The sequence below is a fragment of the Cryptomeria japonica genome, chromosome 11, assembly GCF_030272615.1.
Source record: "Cryptomeria japonica chromosome 11, Sugi_1.0, whole genome shotgun sequence".
Classification (NCBI taxonomy): Eukaryota; Viridiplantae; Streptophyta; class Pinopsida; order Cupressales; family Cupressaceae; genus Cryptomeria; species Cryptomeria japonica.
The window spans coordinates 299,417,202-299,431,274 of NC_081415.1; the positions used below are offsets into that span (position 1 = coordinate 299,417,202).

Consider the following 14,073-nt stretch of genomic DNA (forward strand, 5'->3'; position numbering starts at 1 on the left):
AGCCTCTGTTTAGAGGATGTGGTTGGTTAGATTACTTCCTTAAGCTGCATGCCTTCGATGAAGGAGTTGCTCCAAAATTTGTATAGACACAGAAGTATGACCAAGTAGCAGTCAAAGGGTTAAGAGTGCTTGTTACAGAGCAAAAAATTGCACAAATTATGGGTTTACCTTTGACTGGAAAACCATTTCCTCATAATTAAGACACTAGGTCAGCTAGAGCCTAGTTTACAGAGCATGGTGATCCTCCACTATAGGTTTCTCATCAAGGAACAAGGCGATTGCCATTACCACCACTTTGGACTCAAAGAGTAACATACATTATAATGTATTTGAAATGTGAAGAACGCCAATCATAGTTACATTTCATTCATTTTAAGATTTTAAGTCATCTTAGGCATGAACGGTTGATGAATGTTCCAAATTTACTTTACAACATGCTGAATTAGATGGCCACCCAAGTGCAAAAAGGTAATATTCAATTTGTATCCCACCATTGTTTAATTCAATTGTTAGTTGAGAAAACCCTAGTTGAAACAAACCCTAGTTTGCTCCATGCATTTACTTTCTATGTTGTATAGTTATGTGGAGTTAAAAGTGGAAATTTAGGAGAACCCATAATTGAAAATCAAAAGAGCACAAGAGAGAGAGGAAAGACATAAGCACACAACACACCCCACAACACTTATACTTAATGCGATTACAATGGTCACTTGCAAAACAAAGGCAAAGTGAACTTTTATTTTTTATTGATTACAATTTCCACAATTAAGCTTTTTTTTGACTCAAATCAATATGCAAAAGACCAAACTATGATCTATGCATCACATTTGTGAAAAATAAGCCACATAAGTTCATGTGCTAAAAGTGAAAAATTTGATCATAGTGACTTCAAACTAATAACACCATTGTAAAATATAGAGAAAAAAATATGCACATTGAAAAAAAATTGTACCTAAAAAGGAGTCCATATGAGCCTGAACGATGCCCCACAAGTTGCAAGAATAGGGATTTTCCAATATTCTAAAAAAACTTGTGTATTAAAAATAGAAAACTCTTGCACCACTATGAAGAGCACAAATTTCTCCCCTGAATAAAAAAAATGCTCAAAAAAAGGAGTTCAGAACTTGACCATATAATTGAGAAAGTTTATCCCAAGCCTCCTTGACTATCTTACACTTCTCAATATGAAAGATAAGATCAGTTGATAAATACTTTCTCAACATTCCAAGAACCATAGAAATTTTGATGAGCGATTCCATTTTTAGATTAGGATTAGCTTTAGGATCTAAGGGTTCTGAAATAGTTCCATTAGCATAATGATTTAATCCTTTTTCCATTAGTTTGCTCCATGCAATTACTTTCCATGTTGCATATTATGTGGAGTTAAAAGTGAAAATTTAGGAGAACCAATAACTGAAAATCAAAAGAGCATGCGAGAGCATGCGCGAGAGAGAGAGAGAGAGGAGAGAGAGAGAGAGAGAGAGAGAGAGAGAGAGAGAGAGAGAGAGAGAGAGAGAGAGAGAGAGAGAGAGAGAGAGAGAGGAGAGAGAGAGAGAGAGAGAGAGAGAGAGAGAGAGAGAGAGAGAGAGAGAGAGAGAGAGCCCACAAATCCACTCAATCAAAGACCCCCCCACCCACCTCCCCACCTCTCCGTCCCGCCCACAAATGATGATTTGACACTTTATACTTAATGCGATTACAATGGCAACTTGCAAAACAAAGGCAAAGTGGACTTTTAATTTTTAGTGATTACAATTGCCACATTTAAGCCATATGAGACCCAAAACAATATGCAAAAGACCAAACTGTGATCTATGCATTACATTTGCCAAAAATAAGCTACATAAGTTCATGTGCTGAAAGTGAAAATTTTGATCATAGTGACTACAAACTAATAGCATCACTGTAAAATATAGAAAAAATTATGTACTTTGAAAAAAAATTGCACCTAAAAAGGAGTTCATATAAGCTCGAACGATGCCCCACAAGTTGCAAGAATAGGGATTTTCCAATTTTCTAAAAAAATTGTGTATGGAAATTGGATCTCTTGCACCACTATGAAGAACACAAAATTATATCCCAAATAAAATAAAATTGCTCAAAAAAAGGAGTCCGAATTACTGGGATATTGTTGCTTGAAAATCACCTACGTAATTATGACATTTGAATTGCCACCGCACCTCCAAATTTCAAATGGCTCTAGATTTGGGCTTCGGAGTCGGATTTGAACAAAACAAAAGGCAATTTTGACATTCTTAAACTTCTTGAATTCAATGGTGGCCTTAGATCTAACTCAACAAGCTCCAATTTTGATTTGCAACAAAAAAGCCACGAATCCAAAACTCCAAAATTGCACCAAAAATATATTTCCGAATGACTATCCAATGGCACTCTAATGACTCTGATACCATATGAGAATTGACTATGGAGGTAGCGACCCAAGAACTAGAGGCCTAATGGAAAACACAATAACAAGAGAGAAATAATGTTGCAAGAATAATCTGTATTCTCATCAATGATACAATACAAATTGGATCAATTGGATTATTATTACATAGGAGACCCCTTGGTTATATGGCCAAGGTGAGAACATAGGAGTGCAAAAGATTTTGACAAGTGTCGTAATCTTATGACATGAGACAAAAAGTGACAACCTACCATCCCACCTAAAGTAGAAAGGTGATCGCATGATCACACCATTAAAGATGGATCACACACCAAAGGTTGAAAAGTGCACCCACAACAGGTGGACATGATAAAGTAATAACACGACAAGTCCACCTAAAATGGAAATGCTCCAACAACTACTATGTACAATCTTAAGTAAGCTTACGTGATGTGTAATTATGACCTAGGTAAAATACTTGAATTACACTAACAAACATGAAGGGAAGGATCCTAAATCCTAAAAAAACATGGAAAAAGGATACGTAATCAAAGAAATCATATCTAAATCTCTAAATGGAAAGAGGACAAACCTTAAGGCAAAATTGTAGGGGGTGCAAAAATGACCATATTCATTGAATATAATGAAAGTAAATATTTTTTCCCAACTCTCTATTTATGTGAAATAATTAAACAATATTTAAAGTGTAGAATTTTGGAGCCACAATTGAAAACTAAAATAAATATTGAATTGAAATATGATACTTAGCTAGATTTTAAAGGTGGGAATGTGCTTTAACACATCTCAAAAATTAATTTCTTATGGTGTTGGTATTTTAATGCTTGCTCAAATACAGATCTCAAATGCAATGGATTGATTATTTTTTGCCTAGGTTCATCTGTGCGAGTGTGGACTTGATCTCTATAAATGCAAATTTGAACTTGTGTGAACTTGAACTATAAACTACTAGTTTGATTTGGTAGAATGTTGGCAAATGGATGGAATTTGTTTGACTTGATTTTTAATGTCTAAATATGAGTAATTATATATGATGTTTATGAACACCTTTAGGGAATTGACTAAATCATAGGGTCAAGTTTTCTCTAATTAGATCCGTAATGGACTAGCTTTATGATTTTAAGTAAAATGTTTAAAGACATCAAGCAATTGTACAATGAACTTTAAGAAAATTTCATGGACACACAATACTTAATAGATTCTTCTTTATACTCCTTAATTTAGATATTCTATTCACATTTCAACATGATTTCAAATAAGTGAATAAATATCCTTAAATATAACCAAACACGCAAATCAATATAAACATGATAACTCATAACATGATTAACAAGAAAAAATAGACAAAATCTATTTTAAAAATAAAAATTTCAGATCTATATCTGTAAAACTACCCATATGGAATTCATTATTATGACTCTAATCTGAAATAATAAAAAATAAATTAAGAAAACAGAAATTTAAAAATTTAAATCTATTAATATTATGGACTAAATTTACACAATTATATTTATTTAAAACACTCTACCCAATCCAATTGAACCTAAACATAATGGAATTTTGCCATCTCACAGGTATTAATAATTTCACCTTGGAACGCAGTGCTTTGATTCTTTGGTTACCCGCTTACAATTAGCATTTCCAGCTATTGAAGAAGCCGACGCAGATTCCATTAATTTGTTATATTATTTCTGTGATAAATCCACTTTTATTTATATCTCTTTCTTTGGCTCGATCGAATCATCTATCCGATTATTCTGTCATATTTGGGACAACACATTAATTCTCTTGCAGAGGGTTGATGGCGGTTGCAGCAGCGGGGCAGCTTAATCTGGAGGAGTCCCCATCGTGGGGATCTCGTAGTGTCAGCTGTTTCGAGAAGCTTGAGCAGATTGGCGAAGGAACTTACGGGTTAGTACTATTATTCACCTTTAATGTCTCTACATCAACCAATATCATCTGCAAAAATCTGGTCTGAAACAAACCCATCTAAGAAGTTTTAGCATTTGGGAACCATGCAGTGTCTTTTAGGTTTAGGGCCAATTTCATATATATGTGTGTATATATATACAGATACATACATTACTGTCAAGTGCGATAGCCAATTTTAAATTAGAGATCCTTTGAAATCCTGACGGAAACTTCTTCCCATTTCATACATATACATTCACAATCAAGCGTGATAGTCAATTTCAAATACGGAAATCTCTTCTCATTGTCCTTTATATTATTCCTAACTTGTGCCCTTGGGCTTCAACCAACCTTGCTATCAGTTACACCTGGTGTTTATATATATGTGTGTTGTGTTCAAGTGTATCTATACGTGCATAATTTCATGTATGTGTATGTTTGTATATGTATATATGTAATCATTATATATGTAACTATACTTATTACACAGTTACATCCAATTATAAAAGAACAAGTAAGCACTTGACGAACATTAGATCAATAAAATACATTTGAGATTGAGTGTATGTTGAGTGGGCTTGAATGAAAATTCTCTACTTGAAATCAACTGAGATAAAAATACTTAGTAATGTTTGTCTGCATTTCAAAGTCCGTAACTAATTGTAAGATGTTTAAATTTACCATTTTGAAATTCACTAATCAACTTCGGATGATCACGAACTCAATAGGAGTATATCTAAATTAAATTATCTTGAGTGACTTCAAAGTTCAAATACATCCTTAACTTAAAATTAACTGCTAACACCGATCCGCATGTTTTGCAGGGTTTTTATGCCTACTTGCTTCTATATGCTTTGAGTAGTTGTACCTTTCCTTGTATTTTTCGAAAATTATTGAAAAATAATAAGGAGGCAGCTATTAATTGTTATGAGTATGGAGGAATTAACTTTCTAGGAATCTTTTCGTATTTATTCAATTTGTCAAGAAATTTTTACCTATGCACAATGACCAAAAGAAATGAGAGAGACATGTTTTACATACCTTCGAAGCTAAGTTGTTGGTTTAGGTGTGGATGTGGTGGTTTGGCTTTTTTTTTACTTGGGGTTCAGTGTGACTTAGGAAAAATTGTGCAAACAATATAAATAATAGCCATAATTTGCCTAATACATACGAAATTAACTACAAAACACAACTGATGATAGGACCTTTTTTTGGACAAAGGATGAGACTTTGATCGAGATTTTTCAGCAGCTTGGTTTTCTTCCTCTTGCATTTTTTGATATATGCAAGAATTTATGCCTTTCTTAAACAATGTCTGGCAGTTCCCCCTCAAGCTCTCCCTGTTTGGCAAGGAATTGCACAAAAACATGCTTTCACCTGACTTTCTGAGCTCATATCTTCATTTTGACACTAGTTGTAGTGATCAGCATAAGCCTTGCCTCAAGGAAGTTGCTCTACATTGTGATGTGTCTACAAAACATTAAAAATGTGTTTTTTTGAAATCCCTGACTGACCTTTGGTCCAGAAAGCTAGAACTTCCTGCTATTCTAAAAATACGTATATCTATAAGTTTTAAAGAAATAACTAGCCCTAGGCTACCATGACTTATTGAAAAGAGATCAAAATTCTAGAAAAAATAACAAACCACCAATTGTTTTTTTAAATTAAAATTAAATTAAAAAAAATCACCTCAAAGGGAAGATCCTCCTAATTGTAAGCTCCTCGATCTTCTTGGCAGCAATCTAACACTTAAAGAGGTGTAGGAATAGCGAGCTAATCATGTTTCAACACTAATGAAAGTTGGAGCTGTAAGCAGTGAGTACCAATGGAGGTTTTGGTGAGTGAGAAATGAAAAGGAAAAGCAGTTTTCTTTTGTGTTTTGTGTCGTAATTGTTGTTAGTGTAACTGCTTTTAGGTTTAAGGCAAATAATCATTCATATATTTCTTTTTTATTTAAAAAAAAACTGGGATCACCCCAGGTAGGTTCAGTGCACAGGATACAATGATTTAATTAACCCTCGATTCACGTCAGACTGACCTGGAACAGAACTGGTCCATTTGGGTCTGGGAGTCAACCCAAGATCAGGACTTGGTCTCTATATGTGACACTAGGCAGCAGAACCTAATTTCATACCTTGCAAGCAATTGCTTTGCAAATTTAAAGGGTGGAGTGTATGTTTATACTGCTGTTATAATGAATTTCCCAATATTGGGTTTATATACAGAGGATGAAAATGCCTCCTGCTTCATTTAAATATAAATTAATTTGTAATGAGGTACAAAAGGTATGAAATCAAATTAAAATGCTCCAATGAAGGTAAGAAGCAGTGGAAATTGATAACTTTTAGTGTTTTAGTTTCAATCTAGGAATGTTTGGTTGCACATGGCTTTTGCCATTACATTTGTGCTTAAAGACCCAGCTCTGCCAGCATTATGGTGCCAAAGAAAAACACAAACTTGTACATGCAATCTCAAATGTAATGAAATACCTACAGTTTACTTAAAGTTGACACGTTTTTGCACATCACTTTGCTCCTTGTTAATCGATCCTTAATCAAGCTTTTCATTGGGATGCCTGCCTATATATGATTTTTGTAGCGCCTGTTCTATTATTTTGTTAAATATGCCTTTCCTGAAATGCATTTCATCTTGTGTTCTCTCTCTTCAAAGAGATAGGTGGGCAGCACAAAGTTCAAGGGAAAGTAGTAACCAAACATTGTTTTTCTTTGATTTTTTATTTGCATTCCTAACCATTTTCTAAATTTACTTTTTTCTGCATAAAGTTGCACCATAAGTAAATTTGCATCCACCCAATATTTTTTGCAAGTCTTGTTGCTCTTCTTCAAACTATAATTTTCATAAATTATAGTTTAAGTTAATTAGAATGTTTATATGCATTTTGGAAGAGGAGTGAGTGCATGTTTAATGTTGTTTATGTTCACATTCGATCCATATGCATACAAGTACCAAATTACTAAGCTTTATTCCCTTTGCATTTCTTACTCTCTTTACTGTATCTTATTATGAAATTGATGTATGTATGCAAATGCATATACAAATATATTATCTTAGAATTTATTTACAAGCATAATTCATTGTTTCATCAAGGACACTCTATAAAGTGCCATATCCAGTATACCTTAAATTCGCCTTACAGAACCATATTGAAGAATTGGATATGATGAATGTTGGTTAATGCTGATGACCTTATTCTTAGACAAGGGATTAGAGCCATGTTTCTCAAAATACTATGTCATTTTTGCAAAGGAGCCTTCTTTAAGTTGACATGGAGTTCTTTATTGAGCTGGTATTTTGTCCAACATCTATCTATTTCGTACTGCAAACAAGCAAATAATTCATATATTACACTGGATAAATCGCTGGGACAGAAATCGTACCTGATTGGATCTGAAATATGAATAAAATAACAAAAAGTAAATGTATACCTTGGTGTTGGGGAAAAGGAGACTGAAATGACTCTGACAGATGATTGTTACCTGATTTCTGAATTTTGATCTGGAATGAACAGATTGAGATGGTCATGCTATATGAATTTTGAAATTGTATGGGAACCTGAGTCAATCCTTCACTTATGTTTTTGACTTCTGTATCTGTGGTTTTGACCCAAATGACATGTTTTTTATCTTTCATTGCCAATCTGACCTAGTTGTCTACAGATTTTCTGTACGTGCAAATAAGTTTCACCTATGCCTATAACTTGCAATGAAAGACTTGGTCGTGTTGAGGAACATCATTAGAATTTGCCATGCTAGGTGTGGGAGGCAACTTGCTCCCCTCCTTTTGCCTTAGTCAAACCTTGTAGATCAATTTGACGATTTGATAAATTTGGAAGACAACAAGGAGAAAATGCAACTAATGTGGCTATGATGATGTGAAAGGTTTTTGGACTATTGATGTAATAGCTGTTGGAACGACCTAGTGCAAGAACTAGGGATTTGCCATTTGTTGATGCAAGGATTGATGTAGCTGATGTGACTGATGCAAGAGAGTGAGTAATGGCTGCTGATTGATCCTTTGTGAGAGATAGATGAGGAGGAGTTCTCTTAATCATCCATCTCCTAGATGCTCAAAGCTGAGTTAAATGACCTAGGGGTGGTGTCCTTTTATACTTGTCCTAGGTGCACAATTTGGAAGATTTGGTGTGGGAAAATTGAAACAATGAATAATGGCTAGTTAGAGGTAGGCTGGCTTGGGCCCAGGATAAAATTTGAATTTTGGACAAATAGATCAATCTTGCGTGTGTGGATCTAACCCAGGTCAGAATTACATCTGTTGTTTTGAATTTGATTAGAGTAATCTGAGAGATGATATTGATTTGTGCAGGGATAAGATAGTGTCTTTGATGGTCAATCTGAGTCTGGGATCAACAGGTGCACCAAACAGATCGAAATCATGGGCTAGGGCAATGTACTTAGGACATCCACATGAAGTAATATAAGCAAAGGATAAAAGTCTAAAGATGCACTTTTCACCTTTATAATTAGATAGTTAGTAAAAGCTTGAAGACAACAAGTTTAATAGGATAAGATATGAAGCATAAGCATTGCCTAGAATTTCTTTGACGAGGAATTGGTATAAGAGAAACTAGTCTCATCTTGAGGTGAATCTATATCATTCTCTTTAAAATTAGAGTGGCTTGAAGTATACAGCATGTTTCATAGAATATCCTTAGATTCATATTTGCAGATTTTATGGAAGTTTCATTGAACCTTGTCACTTTTAAAAGACTGAGTGTATCGCTCAAAGCACAAAACAAAATTCTCCAATTGCACAATATTCTCATGTGCATGTCCCTTATGTTACCAAGCTGGTTGTGTTATGGAAGTTTTTATGTCCCTATGGCTTCATTGAATTTCTATACATGTTGGACCTGTTGTGTTGTCATCATTCCTCAGTCATGACTTACAATTTGGTAGATTACTTGATCCCCATGGCTTTGTTACTGCCTTTAAGGTAAATACTAGAATGGGCGTTGCTACAAAGAGTTTCCTGAGATATAGTTTGTGACTATTTGTGCTCAGGGTGTTGTTACATTTTGGAGTCTTTCCAAATAGATAGATATTTGAGATCACCCTGTCTAAGCTCATTTTCAACATTGTACCTTCATATTGTCTCATGAAAACATAGAAATCACTCTTGGCTTGTACGCAAAATAGTTGATTTTGGAGATATGCATAATATTGACAACAATTAGTGTCAGCACCTTAGCAACTCATTGCTGAAAGTATCATTGCCATCCATTGTGCAAGATAGTTCTATATCATGTCTCTAATTATGGTTATTTTTTAGGATCTATCCAAATTTGCCACTGGAATGCTTTAGAAGCTTGAGCTTAAGCAGCACACAGTGGCTCTGGATGGACTCTCCAATTGCTGTAAAGGAGAATGGCTAGTTTCCATGTGTTGTGTATGGAGTGCTTTGATTGAAGTTGCCATGGTTTTCAAACTCTTTCACACAAAAAGAGTAGAATGCACTAGAAGCAGGTGTCAGGGACTGTGGATTCCCCTTGAACATGATGGTTGGATATTTTCAGCTGCTTAAAGGAAATAAGTGAGATATTTCTCAAGCAGTGGTTCATAAGTAGGAAAACATTACTTCTCAACAAACAAATAAGAATACAATCAGATTTGGAAAAATTATAGGTTTTTTCTATATATGGTGACAAAATTGTAAAGCAGTTTAATCCCTGCCCACTGGCAGTTTAGTGTGTGGCAGTGTCAGGATCAGTTGAGATTCGGACAACAGTGGTGCAAGGTGGCAGTTTTGCTTGAGTCCTACAAGTAGTAGAGTAATGACTGAGAAGCTGCTTATTCTACTTCTTGGTTGGGGTCCTTTAGCATGCAAAATGACACCAGCAACATTGGTTAAAATAAGCAGACAGTGGACATTGTAAAAATGAGAGTGTAGGAAGTGAGTAAACGTGAATTTAGTTGTTTGTAACTTGGGGAAAGTGACGTAACAAAGAGTTGAGAGAAGTGTAGTATTATTTGTTTGTTCGCTTTATGGTAAGCAGACTCCAATTCACGATCCTTGTAATTGGACAAGCCAAAGGGAGGGGAAGTGATCAATACTTTCAAGTTGGTTTTGCCTATACTGCAGTTTCCAAGTTTAAAGTTCTTTGTGTTTGTTGGCTCCCAATTGATTTCTATTGTCTTAAGTATTTCTTCATTCCCAACAACCGCACACATTAATCGCAGCACAAAACTACCTGTAATCTGGTATCCTTTGAAGTCTAGTTCAGATAGGAACAATAATACCACTTGTATCTAATTTCCAGCAATTAGAAACTTTGAGAATTTATAGATCATGTTGATATTAGAGTGTTTTAATATTCAGGTATAGTGGAAGTGCTTGTGTTAATTCGTAAAACACTAACAAGGCCTTGAAAGAAGAATTTCAGCCTGATGAATCAGATATTTCTGTAGTGAAGTGGAACCAAGAAGTGAGCTTGATGGCTAAAGAAATCAACAAAGGCCTTGTTAAAGAATTATCACGTTGGATTCAAGCTTGGATTATGGAATGGTGTACTAAGATGACATCATCAAGCAATGCAAGCATATATCAAAGAACCAAGTGACCACGGACATGGTGGTCTGTGCTTGTGCCAATAAACTTGGATTGAAAGAAGAGCAACACCATGATGATGAGGAAGATAGGGAAGAGTTTATGGATGAAAAATATCAGCCCAAGGAAGTCAAAGGCAAAGATAAGGTAAAAGAATGCTGTCATCCCCCTTTCAAAGAACGAAATTTGAAATTAAGATATATAAATGGCAAATAGATGTTAAGATAGTTTCAAAGAATGAAATTTGAAATAAAGACATATAAATGGCAAATAGATGTTAAGATAGTGGACATTTTTTTGAAACAAATGTTAGTGGATAAATTTAATAGGAAAAAAGATCTCTTTTGCATGTCTCAAAAAGAAGCTTGTTGTAAAGAGTTGGGATGGATTGAAAATGCTAGGAGATTTTTGTTGGATACAGTTGGCCACAAAATTGATCAAAAGATAGGTTCATGGTCAAAATGTGCAGGATTATATGATAGAGTTTAGGCAAACTATGTGGATGGGCACTTGGGCTTGGAAGATGGGGCCACTTATATCAAATAGATAGGTGATTCTCCATTCATGCGTAGGGAGACGAGTCATATTACATTGAAGAAGAAAATAAGTAAAATACCAAGCAAACTAGTCTCCAAATCAATTACGGAAAGACTAAAATCAGCCATCCAGATTCTACACTAAGGGTAAGTGGAAATGCAATAAAAATGCCACCACTTCCAATTTTTGCAAGATCCGAAGAATCATTGTAGTCATCATATTAAGTATGGATATACTAGTGCAAAATGTAGAAAGTTGCATCTGTAAAATGCATTATAATAACTGTTATCAAAGAGGACTTGGAGAAAGCTATGACATCCTTGAAGGAAGGGAAAGTTGTGGAGGTAGAGGACAGTTTGAATGTAGATGGGAAGTTGGTTTGCATTGCTGCCAATGCAACCAACATAGAATAAGAAAGGGAAAAAATGAGCAAGCTTTTCCAAATCAAAATCCAAATCATGTGCACAAAGGTAAATGCACTTTTGACTGTGGCTCATGATCTAATTTGATGTTAGATGAAGTTGTTGAATGTTTCAAGTTGAAAAATTATGATCATCCACATCCATATCCATTGGCTTGAGTGAAGAAGGGTGTTACAAGTAACAAAAAGCTTTAGAATCAAATTCAGCATTAGTTCAACTTCAAATTATGTTGATGAAGTGGATGCTGAGGTGATTCTGCTTGATGCATATGATATGTTTGGAAGTCCTTGATTCTCAAGGATGCTATCTTCATGAGGAGGGAAAACAAATGTAGATGGGTCAAGGATGGGGTTAGCTATTATCATCAAAGCACATTGAAGTAACCCCAAGCTTTCTATGGTAGGTGTTGACCAAGACTAAAAGACTCATTCAAACAGATACATGTTTTTATTTATTCTTTTAAAGGATAATCAAGATGACCCACTTGGTTTGATCGTCCTTTTTTGTTGTTTGTCAAAATGCCTTTCAACCTTTTGTTTGCTTTGAATTGTATTATATTTTGTAGCTTCTTTGGAGCCTATTTTTAGCTCCTTGCTATTGTTTTAGTTGTATTCCTGAATCCCATTGATCTATTTTGGTCACTTGTGGACATTAATATACTTTCATTCTTTGTTTCTCAACAAGTGGTGAAAGCTCTCAAAGGTTTACCACTAAAAAGGGAAGTAGACCATGAGATTCATTTGTTGCTTGAATCTTCTTCACTAATATTGGCTTTTAAAAGTGATGACTTTTGGAGGGTAATGATATCCGCCATCCAAACTATTATATCCGCCGAAAATTCCGCTAAGACCAAAATCCAACAGACTTCACCAACCGGTAGAAACCCTTAGTGAAATAACAGAAAGTTTAACCAGATCCAAATAGGACCATCATAATAACATGCCATCCAATGCAAAGTCACCAAATGCACGGGACACGATCAAGAAACACCTTCAACATGATAGAAACCGATTCTATAAGCCGGATCCAAAATCCATTGACAAAGTCACCAAATACTGCATACCGGTAAAGCTAACCGGGAGTGCCAGAAGCAAGCCGGTTCTGGTAAATACCAAAAGCGATAACAGCTAAAGCACCAAATCATGAACTAATAGAATATATATTAGAATAATATCTTTCTCTGTGTTATTAATATGGTCATTTCAGTTGTTTCTTTATTTAAAGGAGCTTTGTCTCCTTGATTAATTGAACAACATCGATTCTTTGAAATCCATATGCTTTTGCATCTGTATTATGGTATCAGAGCAGAAAGAAATTTTTTATTTTTTCTAGAAATTTTCGAATGAAATTTTTCATCACTGAAAAAACAAATCTAGGGCCTGTGATTTTTTCAGAATTCGAAATTCAAATATTTTTATTCTAAAGGGTTTTCTTTCAAGCGGTTTTTTCTACTGTTCTTCGTGTTTTCAGTGGCGGATTTCTTTTTAACCAGACCTTCGTCCGGCGACGCCATTAATCCTTTGCGCGTGACGCGATTTTTTCCACCTGCAAATTTTTTTTTCTGCCATTTTTGGACGGAAATCTGCATTTTCAATTAGGGTTTTTACCCTTCAGATCAAGTCGATTTTTTTTTTCCGATTGCAGATTCTTGGTGGGTTTTTCGAGAGCTCAACTAGGTTGTTTTCAGAATTTTGTTGGTGCATCGTTTTCCGTGCCTCAAATTTTGTGCCAGAGGATTTCAATTCCAATTTCAGATTCTTTCTGGGTTTTTCGCAAGGATTTCTAGGTTGTCTTTGGATTTTTTGGGTCAGCCGTAAAATTTTCTTGAAATCTGTGCCAACAGTACTTAATCTGTTTTTTGAAGTCTGTACCTGTATCTGCCTCTATTTTATGCATTGGAATCTGTGCCTGGACTTGTCTTAGTGCATTGAACCTCGTACCTCAGGTTTTGTGCACTTAGCATCCTCTTAGTACCTCGTTTTTCGTGCCTCGAAAAGCGTGAAGATGGCTTATGGGCATCGATGTTTGTTTCGGTTTTTAATATTTTTTTACCTGAAAAAAATTCTTATGGGTTTTAATATTTTTTTCCCTTAAAAAAAGTCTCTGGGTTTTTAAATATTTTTTGTCCCTGTAAAAAAAATCATGGGATGGTTTATGATTTTTTCCTCAAAAATTGTACTTTGCTGCAGTCTATTTTTAGTCGCACCTGGAGTT

At 34.9% G+C, this 14,073-nt stretch overlaps 1 protein-coding gene across 1 annotated transcript in view; it reads left to right on the top strand.

The window, feature by feature from the left end:
- Positions 1-3,950: 3,950 nt before the first annotated feature.
- Positions 3,951-14,073, top strand: part of LOC131072168 (cyclin-dependent kinase C-2) — a 41,891-nt gene continuing 31,768 nt past the window's right edge. Inside the window, exon 1 of the mRNA XM_058008248.2 lies at positions 3,951-4,315. Within this exon, the coding sequence (XP_057864231.2) occupies positions 4,206-4,315 (110 nt within the window). The 5' untranslated portion in view covers positions 3,951-4,205. The remainder of the gene's footprint in view (positions 4,316-14,073) is intronic.